The sequence below is a fragment of the Tamandua tetradactyla genome, chromosome X, assembly GCF_023851605.1.
Source record: "Tamandua tetradactyla isolate mTamTet1 chromosome X, mTamTet1.pri, whole genome shotgun sequence".
Classification (NCBI taxonomy): domain Eukaryota; kingdom Metazoa; phylum Chordata; class Mammalia; order Pilosa; family Myrmecophagidae; genus Tamandua; species Tamandua tetradactyla.
In genome coordinates, this window is record NC_135353.1 from 155,844,244 (window position 1) to 155,867,662 (window position 23,419).

General features: G+C 42.2%; 1 protein-coding gene, 1 long non-coding RNA gene and 1 pseudogene across 7 annotated transcripts in view; 2 read left to right on the top strand and 1 right to left on the bottom strand.

Annotated features, from left to right (window-relative positions):
• Nucleotides 1-17,789, bottom strand: part of LOC143670346 (uncharacterized) — a 56,536-nt gene extending 38,747 nt beyond the window's left edge. Inside the window, exons 1-2 of the long non-coding RNA XR_013169329.1 lie at nt 17,729-17,789; nt 16,780-16,916 (exon numbers count right to left, since the gene is read on the bottom strand). This is a non-coding gene — a long non-coding RNA (uncharacterized LOC143670346). The remainder of the gene's footprint in view (nt 1-16,779; nt 16,917-17,728) is intronic.
• The window catches only part of PHKA2 (phosphorylase kinase regulatory subunit alpha 2), an 80,456-nt gene continuing 59,290 nt past the window's right edge, over nt 2,254-23,419 (top strand). For 4 of the 6 annotated variants that reach the window (XR_013169328.1, XM_077145074.1, XM_077145075.1 and 1 more), the window contains exons 1-2: nt 2,254-2,470; nt 22,588-22,746. Coding sequence is in view for 4 of the 6 variants with exons in the window: in XM_077145074.1 (XP_077001189.1) it covers nt 2,393-2,470; nt 22,588-22,746 (237 nt within the window). In the remaining 2 variants the exon portion in view is untranslated. Of the gene's footprint in view, nt 2,471-4,976; nt 5,109-22,587; nt 22,747-23,419 lie in introns of those variants that run through there. The other 2 variants (XM_077145077.1, XM_077145078.1) reach the window with 2 other exon arrangements.
• LOC143670345 (elongation factor 1-alpha 1 pseudogene) lies at nt 20,281-21,770 on the top strand (annotated as a pseudogene).

Genomic DNA, 23,419 nt, shown 5'->3' on the forward strand with positions numbered 1-23,419 from the left:
CATTTTATTTTATCCCAGAATTTCAAGTTTATTGAAAAAAGTTTATGTGCTAATATGTATTAAAGCACAGACAAAAGCCTAAGACTGTAGACTGGCTATATACCAGATGGTGTGTGGGTCTGTGTAGCAGAGTTTCAAAAGAATGAGATCAAGAAACTGAAAATGTGTCTATGCTGGATGGAAATGCCAGGAATGAGCACAGGTCATCAGTTATTTCTCCATGGCTACAAAATTGAGTCCCAAAGAAGCACTCAATCTGAACTAAAGCAATTTATTTTTAAGTTAAAAAAAAAAAAAAAAGCATTGATCACAGCTTTTAAATGCAGGAGAATACATGGGAATTCTAGTAAGAGTATATATTCAGATTCTAAAAGAATTAATGGTGATAGCATCTAATGTTATTTACCCCTAGATGGTAGTAAATTTTGCATGGAGGCATGTCACATGGACTGCTGCATAATTCAAAATCCAATAGTAAAAAATTAAGAAACATGTGAGCTGAGGAGGGTCTTAGTGCTTTAGGGGAGTGATGGTATAAAGTCACAGATTCACATTCTGGAATATCTAACGTGAGGTTGGTTAAGGACCAAAGATTAGGGGGACCCAGATGAGCCGGGCTGATCTTCCTTCATTCACTTAACCAACAATAATTGAGCTCCAAGTACCTGCTCAACACTGAAGCAGGCATCATAGATCAACACCTCTTCCAATAAGGAACTTGAACAATCCAGTTAGATAAACATGTCTCATCCACATATGAAAACAAATAATACGTGGCAATATATTATTGCTAAATGATAGAAGCAGCTATGATTTATTAAGTATTTTTCCATGAGCCAAGCATGAGGCCGAGTGCTCTATATTCATCCTCTTGGTCTTCACAGTCACCCTGTGAGGCAGGTGCTATTATTATCCCCATTTTACAGATGAGAACTTGAAGTTCAAAGAACTAAAACACCGCACCAAAAGTTGCATCACTTGTAAATGACAGAACCGGAGTTTAAATCCATTTGTTCTGTCTCTGAGTCCAAAACTGTTACTAAAGATAGTGTTTTGGGAATTCCGACATTGGGGAAGCCTATAGGAGAGGGTAGCAGGAAAAATAAGCTTCAGCTCAGTAAAGGAAAAGGAAGGGCTGACTGGCATGAACATACAGTAAATGCGTGGAGACTAGCAAGGGGCTTGCGGAAATAACGATTACATTAGCCCAGCGGTCCAGTGGAATTCGTCTGGGAAACAGATTTTCGTGGGCAATGAACACTGGGCCAGGGACTTTTAACTGTAATGAATGCCAAGTTTTAGGAAAACCAATTCATTCAAATGTACACCAGTAAGAGATGAACTGCTGCGAGTCCGGCCTGGGTAGGGGCACCCAGGTGGCCAGAGGGGGAGCTCGGGGACCCTGGCAGGGCCGCCCCGTTTTCCTTCCGTACTGCGCCCCACTACTTTATGTTCTCCTCCGCGGCGGGAACGGGCTCAGGCGCGGGGCTCCAATCCCGGCCCGCGGATGGGCTCCCGGTCGGCCTCGGCCAGGAGGTCGGCTTCTTCCCTCTCCAGCGGGCCCGGAAGCCCTGCCCGGGTCTCCTGAGGACCGCTCAGAGAAGCGGCCTCATGACCTGCCCGGAGCGGGGTTCTGCGCTGCAGCGCGGGCCTCCCCTTTTTCCTTCCCCCACAGGCCGAGACTCCGCGGGTTCCGCACCGCGGCGGGGGCAGGCCTAAAGGCGGAGCCGGCGCGCCCAGGTGGCCACCGCGGACCGACCTGTCTCTGCAGCCTCGTGCGTGGTGGCCGGTCAGGTAGCCGGCCGGCCGTGCGGGACGGGGGCTCGCGGAGGTGCCGCGTGCCCCGCCCGGAGCCGGGTTTCCCGCCGCTCTCGCGGGCCGCCCTCTTTACTTTTCCCCTCAGGCCGCCACTTGGACTGTTGCGCGGCGCGGCGGGGCGGGGAGTAAGACCTGGGGTTGAGCGCCCGCGGCCGGCGGGCCCCCTCCCGAACTCCGGGAGGGCTGACGGCCCGCCCCAGGACCGCCTCAAGACCACCCCAAGACCAAAGAGGCTTGGCTGGGGCCTCTTCACCCCAAGCCCGGAACCCATCCCCCGCCTTTCCCGCGAGGCCGCTCAAGACCCGCGACCGCCCGGGGCCAGCGGGGCCTGGCCGAGGCGGGGCCGCCATAGCGCCAGCCCCCTTCCCCGCCCCCGCGCCCTCCCTGTTCTGCGAGACTGGTTAGCTCGCTTTCCAATCGCCCTTTGCTTCTATCATTTAAAAAAAAAAAAGTCTCTACGTCCTCCCGCCCAGTCCCGTGCGTGTGTGGACACTAGGCCGGCTCGGCGGCGCAGCCCCGGCGTCCCACCTCTGCACAGCAGGTCGGGCCCCGCCACCGCCGGAGCATCGGGGAAATGAGGAGCAGGAGCAATTCCGGGGTCCGTTTGGACGGGTACGCGCGGCTGGTGCAGCAAACCATCCTGTGTTACCAGGTAAGGAGGGACCGCCTGGAGGGAACGCCCAGAATTGTCTCGTGTCATTCAGTCCCCTTTCCCGAGCCTGCGACCCTCTCTCGTGATCCCAGAGCTTGCGGTGAAGCGACATTCTCGTTAAAATCGTGTGATCACCCCAGCCCCGACTCTGTCCTCTTTACAAGTAAGGGGACTGAAAGGCTGCTGCGGCTGCTTTATACAGAGTTCTTGGGCCACTACTTGGGATCGAGGACAGAAAGACTCCTCCCTCCCCTCCCCCCTTGGGTGCCCTGGGTATTACAAAATGTTGTCTGTTTGCATTAACTCTGCTGCTTCTGGATGAGAGAGAGGATGTATTGTAGACTGGACAAAGGAGGCGGAGTGAGCACGGCGAACTCAGGACTGCAAGGACAGTAGACAGGAGTGAAGAAACTCCTAACGTTTGCATCCAACTCTAAGGTGTTGCTGCCGGGGCCCAAGAGTTGTTAGAGCCCATCAGTGAGAGCCTTAGGGCCGACTGTGGTTGCTGTTTTACAGGCGAGAAAACCCGGGCCAGAAAGGTTAGTAAGTGTAGCAGAGATGAACCTGAACCAGGTCCTCTGCTCCCATGTTCAAAGGGTCCCGTGAACTTGTCAGAGTAGTCTGAGGTATGAATATGCCTGCCATGTTTGGCATTACTAGGCTAAAAGTGTGTGGGGGCGCATGGTGTAAGACCACTGGACTATTTTTATTCCTAGAGAGGCAGCAGCTATTGCTTGCCTTCAATCAGCTATTTATAGGATCATCAGAGTCAGAGAAGGAAGTGGCACTGGGTGTTTAGAGGCCTGGCCTGTGTGATGAGGATAATGTTCACTCCCCAACCACTGGGCACTTTCCCTTCTTAACCAAGTTTCTCAAACCTTGTTTCCTCACTCAGGAAATATTTGTGTACCTACTATATGCAAGGTACTCTGTAAGGTGCTGAATTTACCAAGAAGTACAGTGACATTTATGCATAGGTTATCGGTCCAGAGTGCCTTACCTGAAAGCCTTACAGATCAGCACTGTCTGGATTTTAGAAAGGTAATATGCTTATACTGAATATTTTATAATAACTGCAGCGGGACCTGTGCAGCATCCCTTAATCAAACACATCATTATTTCAACATCAATATAGGAATATTCACCCTGATTGGGATAAGTTAAGACTGCAAATAGTTTCACTTCAGTTCAGGTCATCTTTTGCTACCAAATGAGTTTGCTGTGAACTTGTGAAAAAAAACTTTCAATTTTCAGAGTTTTTTGGCTTTTGAAATTACACATAAAGGATTCTGGTTCTTATTTCAGGAGCTATGAGGGAGGACCCCTGAGCCAGTTGTGGGTCAGGCAAGAAGTCCTAGAAGAAGTGATGCTCAAATTGAGCACTGAAGAAGGTGTAGGTGGGAAAATGGATATGATTTACTGCCTTTCTCTTTGGAATATATTATAATTATGTCTAAAAAGTGTTTTAAAATTCTAGTTGAAAGACCTTTCATTTCGTTACTGTATGAAAGGCACTGTAAGGAGAAATGATGAAGCTTAGGTTCTTGTGTCAGACCTGGGTTTGAGTCCCCAGCTAAGCCGTGAATGACATATATAAACTTTACTCAAACCTCTCTGAGTTCATGCCCTTGTGGGTAGAATAGAGATAATAACACCTTCCTCCATTAAGTTGTTGAGGAAAAATGAGTGCCCACTATGTTGCCTGGCATCTAGTAGATCATCAGTAAAGAGTGGGTGCTCTTGGTGGCATTATGACTTTGATATTGGCCACACGACAGTGCCCAGCCTCACCGTCCCTGCCTGACCACGGTGGCCCATGATATTCCCTTTCCTGGAGGCCCTGGCATGGCTACTGATTGCTTTCTGGTACCTGACCAAAATTAAATCCTTCATTGATGCAGTGAGAACCTTAAGCACAGGGACCTCATCCATTTCTTTGCTTATGCATCAAGTAGTGCCCCAGGCACATAAAAGGTATATGTAAGTCCTTGTGGCTAAAGTACTTCCTGCAGGCTCTCAGCCCTCCTGATGACCCAGTTATTGATCCAGGCTTGCCTAACCTCAGGAGCATAAAAACTATCCTCTCATTAAAGCAAATCTGCAGTATTGGACTTTCCTCCCCAACATTTTAGTGCTTGAAAAAAAAAAGTTGTCCGAACCATTACTTATATTTATTTTGGGGGTAGTTGTTGGAAACCCTTCTGTTTGCTCTTATTCTCCCTTTCCAGCTGCATCATCACGCTCTTCTGGCTAATCAGAATACTCTGAGCACAAGCATGCTGGGAAATCCCATGAGTCTCCAAGTGCAGAATAGTGCTCCTTCCCAGCCCTCCCACCCCCACCCACCTTGCCCCAGCAACCAGTATTCGCAGTGTAGAGCCCTAACCCATCTCTGAATGGGCATAAGCAGGTCATCTAACCACTCTGTAAACATGAATGAGTTGGATAATGGTTTCTAAAGTTTATACTATATAGCCCCATCTTCTCTGTTAGAGATAATTGTTTGTTCATATTCACTAACATGTCAACTCATCTCTTTTCCCATATCTGTGAAAGGGAAGAAGGTTTTCCGTTGTCATCTGCCAGATATACTTGCTACTAAATAGTATGTGAACCTTTAAGACAAAGAAGGAAAGAGGTATGTTTATAAAAGGGTCTTTTGCAGGTTTGATTTTGTAAATATATATTCTTGGGAGTATCTTCAAGAATTTGTTGACTTTTTAGAAAAAAATTTCTAGATTCACTTTGGCCCAGATAAGAAATTTATACTTCTGGTGAGATTGATAAGAGAAGGAGAGGGAGGAAAGAGGGATAAAAATATATATATATATTAGGAGCAAAAATGGAAAAATGCTATGATGATATTTTGCAGTACATTGGAAAACTTAAGCAGACAGTTTTCTAGATAAATGTTACCAACATTAACTCAACAAAAACTTACTCCTCGTTAGACTTAGAAGTTTTAAAGAAATTGAATGAGTCTGTTCTAGTTTGCTAGCTGCTGGAATGCAATATACCAGAAACAGAGTGGCTTTGAAAAAGGGGAATTTAATAAGTTGCTAGTTTACAGTTCTAAGGCCAAGAAAATGTCCCAATTAAAGCAAGTCTATAGAAATGTCCAATCAAAGGCATCCAGGGAAAGATACCTTGGTTCAAGAAGGCCGATGAAGTTCAGGGTTTCTCTCTCAAGTGAGAATGCACATGGCGAACATGGTCAGGGTTTCTCTCTTATCTGGAAAGGCACATGGCGAACATGGTGCCATCTACTAGCTTTCTCTCCTGGCTTCCTGTTTCATGAAGCTCCCCGAGAGACGTGTTCCTTCTTCATCTCCAAAAGTTGCTGACTGGTGGACTCTCTGTTTCATGGTGCTGTGACATTCTCTGCTTTCTCAGATTCTCCCCCATTCTCCAAAATGTTTCCTCTTTTATAGGATTCCAGTAAACTAACCAAGACCCACCCAGAATGGGTGGAGACACATCTCCACCTAATCCAGTTTAGCAACCACTCTTGATTGAGTCACATCTCTGAGAGATGATCTAAATAAAGTTTCAAACATATAGTACTGAATAGGGATTAGAAGAAACCGTTGCTCCCACAAGGTTGATTAGGATTAAAACATGGCTTTTCTAGGGTACATAAACCTTTTCAAACCAGCACAGCCAGTTACTAGCATGCTGTTGGCAATGCCTTAATCTCTGGGGAGCAACAATGACAACAGCATGAGGAAGATTCTGGATAGTAACTACTCCTACTAACATTTACTGTGCTTCTGGGTGCCAGGTGCTGTGTATCTTCAGTACTCCAAATGCAGTCTTCCATGCAGTCCTCATAATAGCCTAACAGTGTTAGGTACTAGCATCAGCCCCATGTTTTAGGTGAGGAATCCAAGACTTAAAGTGTGGGTAACTTTTCAGAGGGTCGCATGGCTGGTAAATGCTGGAGTCAGGAAAGGAGTCTGATTGACTGAAAATGTCACTTCCTGGTCAAGAGGGATACCAGGAAAAGAAAATGGCAGAAAGCCACCCCCAGTTTCTCATGCCCAACAATGAACCCCATGACCTTTCCCAATAAATCTGGGCCACCCAAGTTAGCAATCTAGGATTGAGTGTTTTGGGCTCCTTCTTTTTCCTCTCTTTCCTGTTTCTAATCCATCACTGAGCTCTGCTAATTTTACTTCCTGAACATCTCTTATTCCATCTGCTGCTGCTTTCGTCCCTACTGCTACCACCCTTCTTGTCTAAGCTGCCAGCCTGGTGAGTTTCTACCCTTACACTTGCCTGTCCTCTCCCTGCAGCCACCCCCAGTCCCTTCCCGTTATCTCCTCATTGCAGTCAAAGTGGTCTCCAATGCAGGTATACTCTCCCTGATGCACCCTTGCTCACATCTTAATCTCCCTTCCATCTCCATTCAAACAGGGAAGCCCTCCCTCTCTTCCCTTGAGTAGAACACTTTCTTCTACTCTATAACCTCATAGTGCCACATATGTCCTATTTGTAGCACTTAACTGAGTTGGAATTTACATCTATTTGTGTGATTTGAAATAAATTAATTACCACTAGACTATAAACTCTGTGGAGCAGGACTGCATTTTTTAAAATCACCATTTTATCCTTAGCACTTACTGCCTGGCAATTGTAGAGATGTTAAAAACATTTGTGGTTGAATGGATTAATGAATGAAATGAATCTTAAAATGCAGTCTGTTATGTACTGTAGCATTCAATAAATGACAACTTGTGTTATTTTATCAGTAAAACCTCTACTACACAACCTGTGTATGCCCATAAAAGGAGTATGGCCAAAGTTGCCGCAGTCTGTCCGTCCTTTGTCTTGATTCTATTTGCTCTGGAAGGAATATATTTAATAAACACTTTGAATGAAAAAGTTGACCAGGGGGAGCACAAGCATCCTGAACAGCACTGAGCCCACGTCAGGGTAGAAACGACTTTTTGTGCATGATGATGTTGTCTATCTGTGTCCATTTGAGAAAGGAGTGCTTGGCGATGACGTTTTCTCTATCCTTCTGGGTATAATCTGGGGCACTGTTTTCTGCCATCTCCTACTTTGACTGTTTTTGAGTGGACAAGGAGACTTTCGGTGCCCTTTTGAGACAGCCTTCAAATATTTTAATATTAGATAAAAACATTTGAGTAATTCAAGAAGAAAAAAACCTCTCGAATCTCCATTGACAGATAGAGGATGGCAACAACCCTTCAAGGGAAAGATTTAGAATTGTCTTAAGCTTTTCAGGAGCCCAAAAGATCTCTAGTCATATCATCTAGTCTCTTTTTATGGTTAAAGAACTCCAGTCAAGAAGTTGAAGGGACCTTTCAAGGTCATCCATCTCCTGTGCTGACAGCCCTGTGATAATCACTCTGGTTTGCTGCATCAGGCCAGAGGGTTGGAGATAAATACTTTAGGTGCACAGACAGCTATGATTGTCGAATAATGTCACATCCTCCTTACCTTCCATATAAAAATAGCAAAACCCTTAATAGGCCATTTCTTTATTCTACTTGATTTGGTTTTGCCATTGTCCTTGTCACTTATATTTAGATATCACTATTCATTAGTGAAAGAAATATCATACCTACTTCACAAAGGTAGGGAGAAAATAATCACCTGATCAAATGAGTTACAGACCCTTTTGAGAATTGTGAAGAAAGCGAATAGCCATCCTCTATGAAAAAAATGCTCACAAACTTTTGTCCAATGAGAGTCTGAACCTCCACACCCCCCCCCTAAGCCATCTGAGGACTCCTAGCAGCCTCTGGAGACCCCAGGTTAGGAGCCCAGATGCAGAGTGAGGCCTTGGTACGGAAAACCAGAGTCTCATCATTGAAAATGCTCTGGTACACCTGCTCCTCCTCTCTGGTCAAGTTTGTCAGGCAGCCCTCTAACTTCTGAGGACCTGAAACTCAGATGTGGGCCAGGAAACACTGACAGCCCTGCTGACTTGAATGTATCCTGGATTTCTGCGTGATCCCCACACCTCCCCATAGAGTTGTTGAAAAGGCAGAGTTAAAATCTCCTAGGAGAGTGGTAAAGTTGTTTGCACATTTGATGTAGCAAAGGGCCCAATGTGGTTTCTTGGATTGTAAAAGTTTAAGATGTGTGTTGGGATCTGAATAAGGCTAAACAAAGTAGATTCCTAAATTCTTGCTCCGAGCCCAGTTTATTTCCCTATAAGCCCATTTGTCGTATGAGTTGGTGTAAATGCCTGGGCCCAGCAGCTTGCAGCTTGTGAGCTGTCTGTAAACCCAAGGGAAGTTGTTAAGCAACAATTTAGAAAAAGGCATCACTGGAAATGAGAATTACAACTGTGATCCCCTTAGTAAAAATGAGACCTGCATATAAACTTAAATTTTCAGATTATTCCCTGAAATGCCTGAGGCTTATGTTATCAAATTGTATCAAAACTCCCCTTAAACTAATGTAAAAAGAAGTGTCACACTATCAGAGTCTCAAACAGATGAATCATTTTTGAACAAATGCTGATATATTCCCACTTTGAACACACCCAAGTTGAGGCATTCCCACAGCCCACCTCCCACCCCATTCCCTTTGATATTTGAAATGGTTGTTACTAAATACATTCTAGTAGGGCAAATGGATTTAACCAGGTTTTGGAGTTTTTGTGATAGGATTTTTCACTTTCTACTGTTTGCTTGACCAACATGGATTTTCAACATTGTCCTTCTTTCTTCTAAGTATTTCATTTGAAATATTCATTGTACTTCTCCTCCCTGGATTGACAAGGCATGACATGTGCTTTAACATTCTTAATCCAGAGAAAAAGGACCAAGGTAGGGTTAGCAGGCCTCGACCTCTGTCCCCTGGACAAAGGAAAGAGAGAATCCAGAAGTGACTGCTTGGGGACACGCCTGCTTCAGAGGAGGAGCATCTAAAGGAAATAGTTTCGTGGGGTGGGTACATACACAGGCCTAAGTACAGAAGCAGCGCATATGCAATTTTGGGGGTTTTTTTTGTTTCTTTTTTTTTTTACATGCAGGTACCGGAGCGAAGTATGTAGTTTGGAGGAACGGGTTGCTAAGGAGGACTTCAGCTGATTGGCTGGATGTGATAAAGAGGCAGCACATGATGTGCCTTGTATGACAATCTAAGAGATTAATTGTCTCATAGGCCCTAGAGAAACTGACAGGGCACAAAGTTGAAATTCTAATCTTTCCGTGACCACCCTTTGTGAGATATATGAGAAAACTTACCAAACAAGGAGATTAGTAAGGAGTTATTTCACTTTTCTGTGACTGACATAAAGGGAATTTATATTCCTTGGCCATTTTTGGTGAACTACAGCATCATCTCTTACCCCCAGTTCGAAATTGAATGGCAAAATGTTAAATGTAAAGTGTAATCCACCAGCAGTATTTTTCCTTAATAATTCCTAGTCTTACATGTCTTTAATAGCATCAAATACTGTTTTTATGTCTAGTTCACCATATCACCTAACATTCATAGTTGTATTGCAGATTCTTTCCATTGCAAATGACAGAACCCACCCCAACAGCCTTTAAACACAAAGGAGAATTTATTGCTCAAATAACAAAAGTCCAGGGGATTGTTCGGATGCAAGCATGATTGATTCAGAACTAAAATGACAGTAGCCTTTATATCATTGGCCTGTTCAACTCTGTATCGTCTTTCTCTCTGACAGGCTCATTCCCCATGATGACAAGGGCCCCTTGCAACTCCAGGTTACATCCTTCCAGATACCTCCACAGAAAGCAAGCTTTTTCTGTAGTAGCTCCAGAGAAAGTCCTGACTGAAAATGACTCTCTGTTGTCTAGCTTGTGTCATGTGCCCATTTTTTTTTTTAATATTTTGAGAAATCTTCACACATATACATTCCTTACATGGTGTACACAGTGGCTCACAGTACATCGTGTATTGTGTATTCATCACCATGATCATTTTTTAGAACATTTGCATCACTCCAGAAAAAGAAATAAAAAGAAAAAAACTCATATGTACCATACATTTTAACCTCCCTCTCATTGACCATTAGTATTTCGATCTACCCAATTTGTTTTACTCTTTGTCCCCCCTATTCTTTATTTATTTTTTAATCCACATTTTTTTTTTTTTTACTCACTGTCTCTTAGCCTGATAAAAGGACATCAGACAAGGTTTTCACAATTACACAGTCCATGTAAACGTTATATGTTTACAGTTTCTTCAAGAATCAAGCCTAGAACACAACTTAACAGTTTCAGTACTTCCCTCCACCCACTCCAATACACCAACTAAAAAAGGGATATCTATAAATCATGAGAATAACCTCTAGGATAACTCCTACTCTGTTTGAAATCTCTCACACTGAAGCTTTATTTTGTCTCATTTGTCTCTTCCCCATTTTGGTCAAGAAACTTTTTCAATCCCTTGATAGGTCCTGCCTTCCAGAATTTCTGTCCCACATTACTAAGAAATTTGCACCCTGGAGTCATGTCTCACGTAGAGAGGGCAGTGAGTTCACCGCCGAGTTGGCTTGAGAGAGAGGCATGTGCCCATTCTTGAGCTGTGCCCAGATTGCCATGCCTAGGTCACATGTCCTTCCCTGCAGCAGCTGGGGTCAGAATTGGGGGCAGTCAGTGATGGGGTAAGCCCTACCAGGGGTAACCCCACCAAAACCACACCATCAGAGCAGGGAAATGATAGGCCATTGCCAAAGACATTATTCCATTATAGGCATTTCCTCAGGAGGACAAAGTGAAAATCCTAATGGAACATACTCTCTCTGGTCTGCCTAAACCCTCCTTTCAATAGAAAAGGAAACCAAGCCCAGGAAGTTAGGCAATTTGCCCAAGACACATAGCTACTAAGTGGCAAAGCAGAGATTGGAACCCAGGTGTGTCTTTACACTGAACACAGTCCATGCCCTTGACCACTGCATTATCCCCATCCCATGCGTTTAAAACGCTGATCTAGCCAGGCTCTGCCCAGACCGCTGCCAAAATAAACCCAGAGACTGAGACCTATACCTACAATCTCTCCGTTCCATCTGAACAATTCCAATGATAGAAATATTTATATTTGGTTGAAATCTGACTTGATTTACTTCTTTGAGGAGTAACAAAAAAAATGCAATCCCTCTTTCAGAGGACAACCTTTCAATTCTTGAAGATGGTAACTGCTCTCTCATATACCTTTTCTAAACATGTTTTTGTCTCCTGTTCCCATGAACATGACTTTTAGCCTCTTCATCGCCCTGATCACACTCCTCTAGTACCTTCTACAATGAGTGTTCCTTTTAAACATTGTTTGTAACAAACCATGTGCTCTGCCAGTCTGGCAGTTCAGTGGGTCTCTTATTTCCTTTGCTCTGAAATCCTCCCTCTATTAACACACATTGGCTTTTTGGCAGCCACTCCTGTGCTGTTGGTTGGCTGCATTTTTACAATAGATGCAGTCAGTGTGACAGTTGAATATTCTTGTCTGAGTTGTCAAGATGTGGCTGGTCCCAACAGGCTCTTGTACTGCAATGATGGAAAGAGAAGAAACTCTGTTTGAATATGGGGTAAATGAATGTGAAAAGGTCTGATAAACCCAAATGTGGGAGTGATGGCTAAAAATTAGTTCAGCAAACACTTATAAACACATGAGCCCAAAGATAAATTCTTTGTTGAATTTCATCTAGTTTGTTTTGATCTATTGTCCAAGTCCATAAGAATCCTGCTGTTCTGGTATTGGCTCACATTCCTTTGCTGCTCTCACCTGCCCACCCTCGCTCACACACCTCCTATGGAGCAGCATTTAACTCCATCCAATATCTCTGCTCTCTTCTGTTAAATCTGCCCCATCCCCTGCCTGTAAAAATATCTTCTTTTATTGTCACCAGCCTAAAGATTGTGTAAGTATTGCTTTTAGAGTCCTATTGACTTTAGCTTTTTTTTTCATTTCCAAGTATGAAGTTATAATGTTGAATGTGTGTTTTTAAATTACACATACCATCACCCTGGGAAGTTGTGTACCTTGCTTCTCTTGTCACCCTGTACCACCACCCCTATTACAATTCACTGCCCTAACCTAAGGCAACTTCTGCCTCCTTAAGTTTAACCCCTGTCCTATGAGATTACTATTATCTGTCATCCATGTTCATCTCCGAGCCTAGCAATAAGCCATTTCCTATCCTTGGAGCAGCTCCCCTGTTTTACCCACTTTTCTACTTTCAAAGAACAAGGAAGCTGTACCTCCTGCTTGAAATATTCCCCAGGTTCATGTGTGCATATCTGACTTGCTTCTTTCTGGACAGAAGCATGGCATATTGTAAAAAGCACACTTAAAGCACTTATTTGTATTAGCGGCATAAAAAAGAAAAAAGATAATATCTACGTTTTAAGTATATTTGAATATATTACAGAATATAAATCATAAAAAAAATTAACCTTGTTATATGTTTGTTCCTTTATTTAGTCAGTACCTAAGTAGATTAGACCTTGTTTAGAGTGGGGAAAACAAAAAAGACAGACCTTGGGAAGCTTATAGCATGGGAACAGTGCTTGAGATTGTGCAAAAGACATCCCACATTCATGAATCAAAAGACTCAATAGCAAGAACCAGTAATTCCCAGGCAGATCTATAGATTTATTTACTTTTAATTATTTTTTAGATCTATAGATTTTACATAATCCCTGTCAGAATCCCAGCAGACATTATTTGTAGAATTTAGCAATCTGATCCTAAAATTCATATGGAAACGCAAGGGTCCCAGAATAGCAAAAACAGTCTTGAAAAAGAAGAACAAAGTGTAGTATTTTGAAATCGGGAAGTGTAGGCTGGCTTTAATGCTTCACTTTTCCAGACCGTGGGGTCTGAATTCCTTGAGGGAGGGATTCCATCTGAGCTGGGCCCCACCCCTCTTCTGGGGAAGGCACAGGCTCCAGAAAAACAAACAGGTTTAATTCTGCCCATGCCTGGGGCAGTTGGAGCCTGAGGAGTCCTGCAGGTGTATCTAAAGAGTAGTCAAGCCATAGAAATACAGCCAAAAAAAAGAAAAAGAAAAATCCTTTTCAAAGCAGAACCCCCGTTCCTCAGGTTTGCCAATCAAGAGCTTAAGTTGGTACGTTGCTCTGTGTGTCTCCAGGTCCTATGTGCCCCCTCCTTTCCTTCAGGGCCCAGACCTTTTCAAGTCCAAAAAAACCTCTGTTGTTTCGTTTTTTATTTTCCTTTTTCCGTCAGCCCTGCCTCCTCTGCGCCAGGGCAAAACCCAGCAACCTCTGCTTTTACTCCAGGTTCAGCTGAGCTGGGGGCCTATTTTTAGTAGTCAAAATTTGTTAATTGATTCCACAATTGGATCTTGGTTGCGCTCAGCCCCTGCTGCTGGTAAAGTCTCTTTCCTTTCCCCTCTGGGAAGCAGCCTGTGAGGGGAGGGGCGCCAGCCACCATGGTTTGGGGAACTCCAGGGGTGAAAGTCTCCCTGGCAGCATGGGAGATGACTCCCAGGGATGAGTCCAGCCCTGGCACCGTGGGATCAATAATTCCATCCTGACCAAAAGGGGGAAAAGAAGTGTAACTAATAAAGTATCAGTGGCAAAGAGAGTTCAAATAGAGTCGAGAGGCCACTCTGGAGGTCACTCTTATGCAAGCATCAGTTAGACATTGCTACCTATCGTAACTTGCCAAACCCCAAGCAAAACCATTCCGGCCAATCCTAAAGAACACCTGGGGCAATATATAAGCTTCTACAAAGGTTCCATGCACTAGGGCTATGTTCCAGAAACCTGCAACCTCCAGATGGGTCCCTGGACCAGATAAGTCCTGAAACCTAGAGGGCCCAGCCACTCTAGAACATCAGCTAGTTCCATCTCCCTACCCCATATTATTGACAGCAGCTTCCAACCTGAAAAAGTTAGAATGGCCGTAGCCCAAATACCCCTCAAGAGTGGGATAGAAAGATCAAAGGTGATGGTGGAGTTATACAGAGAAGGTAGGGTTTAACAAATGAGTATGACTGCTGAATCATATTGATATTTCCTTTAGTCTCCAGTACCTTAGAGCAGCTATAAGTAAAAACCTAAAACTGTGGAATTGTAACCCATACCAAACTCTGAAATTTGTTCTACAACCAGTTGTTGTGCTGTGCTTTTAAAAGTTTATTGCTTTTTTGTATATATGTTATTTTTCACAAGAAAAGAAAAAAAAAGTCAATTATGATGATAAAAAAATATTTATTTCTTCTACCCTCCAATGTTCTGGAACAGCTAGAAGGAAAAATCTGAGCTGATAGTATGGTAACCCATGACAAACTCTGGGATCTGTTCTGTAACTACTTGTTGAAGAGCACTTTGAAAACTATTGCTTTTTTCTTTCTTTGCTTTGTATATATGTTATATTATACAATTTTAAAAAGTTAAAAAAATCAATTTGACATATTTGTGTGTGGATCTATTTATGGACTCTCTCTTCTGTTCCATCCATCTATGTGGTTATCCTTCTCCTGTTGTTAGGTGTACACACATTTTGGATTGTTTTGTCTTCATGGTGAATTGACCCTTTTATGGTTATATAACATCCCTCTTTGTCCCTGGTAATTTTCTTTGCTGTGAAGTCTACTTTGGTTGTTATTAACATCTCAATTCCTTTTCCATCAATCTACATAATTACTCCAAAGGGTAAGAATTTTAATTTATTAATTTAATACTTCTTAATAAGAAAAAAAATAAAGACCAGTGCTTCATCACCATCTGAATCTCTGATCACTTCTAGTCCAGTTGGTCTCAGTTCCCCTGCAGTCAGCAGGTGAAGTCACTGTGATAGCATATATTATTGTTCAAAATTATTTGCTTCCCATCCCTGTGGGAGGATTATGCACCCCGACCATGTTGAACTTGGTAATGGAATGTGACTGGCTTTGGCCAATGCAGTAAGGGAGGAAGTGATAAATGTTCAGTTCTGAGTGGCAACTGTCAGAGCCAGCTCCTGGTTCAGTCTTTTCTCCTCTTCCCTGAGAACAGCAGTATTCTGGAAAGAAGCAGCTCTAATAGCTTGGTTCCTGGAGGGAAGATAAGGCAGAACAGAACCTAGCTGATCAGGGATGGACAGGAGGCATGAATGAGAAGTAAACACTTGTACTTATAAGCCACTGAGATTTTAGCATTGTTTGTTACCACAGTATAGGGGCCAAGCCCTAGGCCTAGTCCATTCTGGGCTTTTTTCCTTATTAACAGGAGCCTGCAAGGGCACTTTTCCTGGATTAGAAAGTGAGAAGAGATGGAGAAGGTGAGGCACAACCTAATGACTGGCGTTAAAGGACAAACTGCCCAGCTGTTGGCCCCTTGCCCTGGATGAAATGCAGTTTATAGGAGGCCCAGTCTCAACCCTGTCCTCATTGAGTTTAAGTCAGTCACTGTCAAGTTACCCTGCATCAGGGTGCCAAGACTCACAACGGATGTGTGCTGTCTCTAATCTGTGTTGAGATACCTACTGTTTATTATTCTCAGCTGTACTCAGAGGTGCCGTTTATTGAGACCTGCCTCATCCTCCTTCATGCCCTATGCCTGGTCACCTCAGGAAATATTTGTTGAGTACAAAATTGATGTTATTACAGAATTTGGCACTGATAGTAATTTAGTTCTTTCTTTTTTTTTTTTTCCAGGCAGAGTGCACAGAGAGTTTAGTAAAGTAAAGCAGAAAAAGAAGACTTAGATGAGTGAGCACAATTGAGGGCTGCAGAAGGGGAAGGGGCCAAGACCTGGGGGGGAAGAGGGTGCAGAGTTGACAGGTTTGTTGTTCAGAAATTTCAATGGAATAAAATATTTACCACCAACAATATTTACTGTAAAAATGAAAGAGGGCATACCAAGACATTCCTTTTTTTTGTAATAAAAATGATTATTACATTGAGCTCAGTATAACTCAAAAATGAGTTAGCTCATAGAAAAGCAAATCTAATCCCCCCAATAAATTAATGTATATATGTGTATGTGAATGAAAAGATGCTTAAATTTATTAGTAGTCAGGGAAATACAAATTAAAAAAATAAAAGTAATAATGAGATATCACTTTATACCCATTTAACTAAAAGAAAATTCAAAAAGCATAACTTGTTGGCAGAAATGGGGAACATTTACTAAGACTAAAAGGGCTCATAACCTCAGTGATCCTATTGTTAGGAATCAATTCCATAGAAATTAAAGCACTGTTCAAAAGAACATTTGTTATAAGGTTATTAATTGCAGTATTTTTGTAGTGGCAGAAAATCCTGGAAAACAATGTGTATTAGTTAGGGTTCATTAGAGAAACAGAATCAACAGGGAACACTTGCAAATATAAAATTTATAAAAGTGTCTCACGTGACCGTGGGAACGCAGAGTCCAAAATCTGCAGGACAGGCTGTGAAGCCGATGATTCTGATGAAGGGTCTGGACGAACTCCACAGGAGAGGCTCGCCAGCCGAAGCAGGAAGAGAGCCTGTCTCTTCTGAATCCTCCTTAAAAGGTTTCCAGTGATTAGATTGAGCATAACTCATTGCAGAAGACACTCCCCTTGGCTGATTACAAATGGAATCAGCTGTGGATGCAGCTGACGTGCTCATGATTTAATTCTATGAATTGTCATTGCAACAGACAGGCCAGCACTTGCCCAAACAGACAAACAGGTACCACCACTTGGCCAAGTTGATGCATGAACCTGACCATGACAAAATGAATACCCATCATTAGGGTAAAAGACCAGTTGCATTATTATACACATCTGTCATGGAATATTATACAGCTGATAAAAGTATGCATTTGAATTACACCAGAAGACTTGGAAGGATCTTTTAAGGTTTTGTTAAATGAGAAATGCAAGGTACAACAGTGTGTGTCATATCCTGTGATCCGTCCCATTCTTTAAAATGTCCTACCCCCCAAAAAACCCTCTATGTTAACAGGAATTTATGTACAAGCATATATATAATTATATATATATATGTGTGTGTGTGTGTGTATATATATATATATGTATATATATACACACACACACACACACACACAGAAAAAAAACACATGGAAGAATATATATAAGGTTGTTACACAGACCGTATGTTTAAGGGATTAATGTAAGGGAGGAGGGAGCCAAGCCAAAAAGAGAATAAAGACAGTTGAAAAAGATGCATCTATATGATTATAAGTATACATTTATACAATGCTATGTGGGGATGTAGAGGTAATGAAATAATATTCTCTAAATATTGGAAAGCAGCATATTGTTAAAATTCATTTCCGAAGCCATAGACTTAGCCTGTACTAATCTACCCACCTTCCTCCTGATGTCTGCAGTTTGCCTGTGTTCTTCTTTGGCTTGCAAAATTGCATCAGATGTGGCGACCTTTTGTTCCTCCTTCCACCCAGTGTAAGCAAAAGACCCCAGAGCTCTAAAGAGATGTGCTTGTATGGGGTGGGTCACAAGACTCAGCGGGTGAGAGTGCAGATGCCTCAGATACTGCAGGCTGCTTCTCTATGGTGGAATGAGGGGGACAGACAGTCTTACCTTGGGTGGGGATGAAAGAATCCATTCACCAGTTAAGCCCAAGCTAAAGAATAAAAGAGGTGACTTTCAGTTAATGTACAGTGCCATTTCATAATCCAAACCACACTCAGTCCTGTGTGTGAGTGGTCACTGCTGTGTCATCGGAAGGCCGTTTGTCTTTGCTGATGGGAATGTGAGGAAAGAGCTTTGAGTTCTTACTCTGGATCTCTTGATGATTTCCTGTCCCAAGGTTATCCAACAGGCCTCAGAACAGATAAAGATGCTTCTGTTGAACATTGCTAATAAATAGTGATTTTTAAAAAGAACACCAATAGTCCACTATTCAAATGAGACTTGTAACTTCACTCAGCCATTCCTAGACTTAATTTCAATTCTGGTTGACTTTAATATCATTGATTCAGAGTTGTTGACTGTAGAACTATGTCAATACACTGAATGCTGTTGTTCCTGATATCAATATAAATTGAGTTTTAGATGTTTTTTGTAGAGGCATAGATTAAAGGAGAAAGTCAAATATGTAATTCCTTAGGTGGTAGCATTGTAAACTATCCCAATTTTTTTTTTACCTAATAATCTTGGCAGTATCACTTTGAAACTACCCAACAGAGTTTTTTCATGAGCCCTCTTGTAAAATAATATGCTACAATTTTGAGTAATATTTTTTTAATTGGCAAGATTCTAACTATTACAATGCATATTTCTTTGCACTTTCAAGTAAAGGCTTTATCTTTACTTGACTCTTTCCTATCTTATCCATTTTATTTTTCATCACAGAGTTTTAATGACAGCTTTATGAGGTGTAATTTACATACCATACAGTTCACCTATTTAAAATGTACAATTCACCCTAGAATGAGCTGAGAATTAACATCAAGGGATTGAGTGAAACTTCTCGACCAAAAGGGGGAAGAGTAAAAGAGACAAAGTGTCAATGGCCGAGAGATTCCAAACAGAGTCGAGAGGTTATCCTGGAGGTTATTCTTACGCATTAAGTAGATATCACCTTGTTGTTCAAGATGTAGTGGAGAGGCTGGAGGGAATTGCCTGAAAATGTATTGCTGTGTTCCAGTAGCCATGTTTCTTGATGATGATTGAACAATGATATAGCTTTCACAGTGAGACTCTGTGAATGTGAAAACCTTATGTCTGATGCTCCTTTTAGCTACTATATCAACAGAAGAGTAGAACATATGGAATAAAAATAAATAATAGGGGGAACAAATGTTAAAATAAATTCAGTTTGAAATAGTGGTAAATGAAAGTGAGGGGTAAGGGGTATGGTATGTATAGTCTTTTTTTTTCTCTATTATCATTTTATTTCTTTTTCTAAATCGATGCAAATGTACTAAGAAATGATGAATATGCAACTATGTGATGATATTAAGAATTACTGATTGTATATGTAGAATGGAATGATATCTAAATGTTTTGTTAATTTTTTTAATTAATAAAAAAAGTTTTTAAAAAAATGTACAATTCAGTGTTTTTTTAGTGTGTTCCAAGCGTTTTGCAACCATCACCACAGTCAATTTTAGAAATATTTTCATCACCTCCAAAAGAAACTCCATACTCATTAGCTATCACTCCCCAATCTCCAACTCATACCCCACCTCCAGCCCCTTAGCAACCACAAATCTGCTTTCTGTCTTTACAGACTTTGCCTGTTTTAGACATTTCATATAAATAGAATTATATAATATGTGGCCTTTTCTGTCTGGTTTCTTTCACTTAGCATGTTTTCAGGATTCATCCATGTGGTAGCATGTATCAAAATTTGATTGCTTTTTATGGCTGAATTGTATTTCACTGTATGGATAGACCACACTTTGTTGATCAGCTCATCAGATGGGCATTTGGGCTCTTTCCGCTTTGTGGTTATTTTAAACAGTATTACTGTGAATATTTGTGTATAAGGTTTTGGGTGTAGGATGGACTTTCTAGTGACTTGGTGACCCTTTTAAATATCAGTGATAACATAGTAAAGTAGGACTTCCAAATGTCCTCTTGCTCAGTGCCTTGTTTTGAGGCACATAAAGTATCTGGTTTATAGACACGGTCAGCTAAGTGGCTAGCCCAGTACAAGGAGGTAGAGTGCTGAGGGTGGGGGTGGGGGTGGGGGGGTGGGAAGGGCCCAGGAGCCAGGTCTCTTGCTCCCAGGTTTCATGATTTACCAAGTGGTGCAGAAACATGAAGGCCAAAGGACCTAAAGGTTGTGATGAATGGATTTATAAAAATGCCTTGCCAGTCCTTTCTGTTTCCTGTTTCTTCTGTTTTGTCCTTTACAACAGTGTGGTCTGGTCCAAAGCAAAAGAATGAGAACTTAAGAGTTAGAAAGTTCCCTTTTTCGCAACGGGTTTGCCGCCAGAACACAGGTGTCGTGAAAGCCATCACTACATCTTAAGCCAAAATGGGAAAGGAAAAGACTCATATCAACATTGTCGTTATTGGACACGTAGATTCGGGCAAGTCCACCACAACTGGCCATCTGATCTACAAATGTGGTGGAATCGACAAAAGAACCATTGAAAAATTTGAAAAGGAGGCTGCTGAGATGGGAAAGGGGTCCTTCAAGTATGCCTGGGTCTTGGATAAACTAAAAGCTGAACGTGAGCGTGGTATCACCATTGATATCTCCCTGTGGAAGTTTGAGACCAGCAAGTACTATGTGACCATCATTGATGCCCCAGGACACAGAGACTTTATTAAAAACATGATTACAGGCACATCTCAGGCTGACTGTGCTGTCCTGATTGTTGCTGCTGGTGTTGGTGAATTTGAAGCTGGTATATCTAAGAACGGGCAGACACGAGAGCATGCCCTTCTGGCTTACACTCTGGGTGTGAAACAACTAATAGTTGGTGTTAACAAAATGGATTCCACCGAACCACCTTACAGTCAGAAGAGATACGAGGAAATTGTTAAAGAAGTCAGCACCTACATTAAGAAAATTGGCTACAACCCTGAAACAGTAGCATTTGTGCCAATTTCTGGTTGGAATGGTGACAACATGCTGGAGCCAAGTGCTAATATGCCTTGGTTCAAGGGATGGAAAGTCACCCGTAAGGATGGCAATGCCAGTGGAACCACGCTGCTTGAAGCTCTGGATTGCATCCTGCCACCCACTCGTCCAACTGACAAGCCCTTGCGTCTGCCTCTTCAGGATGTCTACAAAATTGGTGGTATTGGTACTGTGCCTGTGGGCCGAGTGGAGACTGGTGTTCTCAAACCAGGCATGGTGGTCACCTTTGCTCCAGTAAACGTTACAACTGAAGTCAAGTCTGTTGAAATGCACCATGAAGCTTTGAGTGAAGCTCTTCCTGGGGACAATGTGGGCTTCAATGTCAAGAACGTGTCTGTAAAAGATGTTCGTCGTGGCAATGTGGCTGGTGACAGCAAAAATGACCCACCAATGGAAGCAGCTGGCTTCACTGCTCAGGTGATTATCCTGAACCATCCAGGTCAAATCAGTGCTGGCTATGCACCTGTGCTGGATTGTCACACAGCTCATATTGCTTGCAAGTTTGCCGAGCTGAAGGAGAAGATTGATCGCCGTTCTGGCAAGAAGTTGGAAGATGGTCCCAAATTCCTCAAGTCTGGTGATGCTGCCATCGTTGATATGGTTCCTGGCAAGCCCATGTGTGTTGAGAGTTTCTCTGACTATCCTCCTCTGGGTCGTTTTGCTGTTCGTGATATGAGACAGACAGTTGCTGTGGGTGTGATCAAGGCAGTGGACAAGAAGGCTGCTGGAGCTGGCAAGGTCACCAAGTCTGCCCAGAAAGCTCAGAAAGCTAAATGAACATTACCCATAACACCTGCCACCCCAGTCTTACTCAGTGGTGGAAGAACGGTCTCAGAACTGTTTGTCTCAATTGGCCATTTAAGTTTAATAGTAAAAGACCGGTTAATGATAACAATGCATCGTAAAACCTTCAGAAGGAAAGGAATGTTTTGTGGACCATTTGTTTTCGTGTGGCAGTTTTAAGTTATTAGTTTTTAAAATCAGTACTTTTTAAATGGAAACAACGACCAAAAATCTGTCACAGAATTTTGAGACCCATTAAAACAAAGTTTAATGAGAAACGTGTGTCTTCTTTTGAAAGATCAGCCTTGAATTGCTTAGGCAAAAGACTTAACCTATTCTTGGTATTCCATCTGCGGAAATTTGATGGTTCAGGGTAAAGTTTTGTTAGGACAAAAATCTAAGTTTTTTTTTTTCCGCCTCTAAGGGGAAGGGATCAGGATGTGACTTAAGCTGTTTTAAGCATTTACTAAAATGCAGTGTTTTGTTGGTTGCAGCCTTGGTTAGTATGGAAAAGCAGAGGGTAATTTGTAATGTTTATAAGCTTCCTTAGGCCAACTTCTGTAATAAAGACCATGTGTTGGATATAGAAAAAAAAAAGAGTTAGAAAGTTCCTTAGAGATTTTCCAGTCTGATATTCTTATTATACAGATGAGGAAACTGAAGCCCAGAGAGTTGATGTGACTCTCCCAAGATCACACTGTTAGAGGCAGAGCAGGGACTGGAATGCTAGTCACTTCATTCCTTGCCCTGCACTCATTTTGCCCCTTAAGGATGAAGATTCATTGTTTCATGAGCAATGAGTCATCGTGTGTCTCTTCTCTAATAGAATCCTGTCACAGGGCTGCTGTCAGCCAGCCAAGAACAGAAAGATGCCTGGGTGCGAGACAACATCTACAGCATCTTGGCCGTGTGGGGCCTAGGAATGGCTTACCGCAAGAATGCTGACCGCGATGAGGACAAGGCCAAGGCTTATGAGCTGGAACAGGTAATGCGGCTGACAGCTATGTCTTGGCTGCTCAGCACCTTGCCCTTGCTCTGAAAATCTATGTGGAAGTAGCTGTGCAGAAATTTAGTGACGGCGTCTCCTCCATTTCTGCTATAGAATATTTTAGATGGGCTTTTAGGTGGTCTCATCCTTTCATTCATCTATTTTTCTTTGAAATTTTTCTCTCCACAAGACAGTAATGAAATGACAAAAATTACACTGAATAGGAAAATAAAGCGATATATAAAGCATCCAAACTTCTAACCCCAAAGCATCAATTTCCCTAACTAGCTAGATTCCTCTCACACATGCTCTATCAACTTTATTCATATGTATATGTATAGGAGGTGTCATTATAAACTAATTCAATTGTTATTAGTTTACAAATATGATTGTTTTTAAAAAATCAGCACACCAGAGCTACACATTCCAAAGTGTGCACTCTTTAAAACTGTTGTGTTAAAAGGTAGTATTTCTCCAAACAGTGTTGCCATTGCTTAAAGCATTTTTGAAACTTCCTATAAAAATGCCTTTCTAATTTGAGTCATTCTAGGAAAGCAGCCTTACTACTTTATAGTCATTTTTAATTTTGACCAAATTGATATTATCCTATTTTTGTGCCCATGTCACTCACCATGTGGCATGGTTGTTTTATAGTTTTCCAAAATCAGAA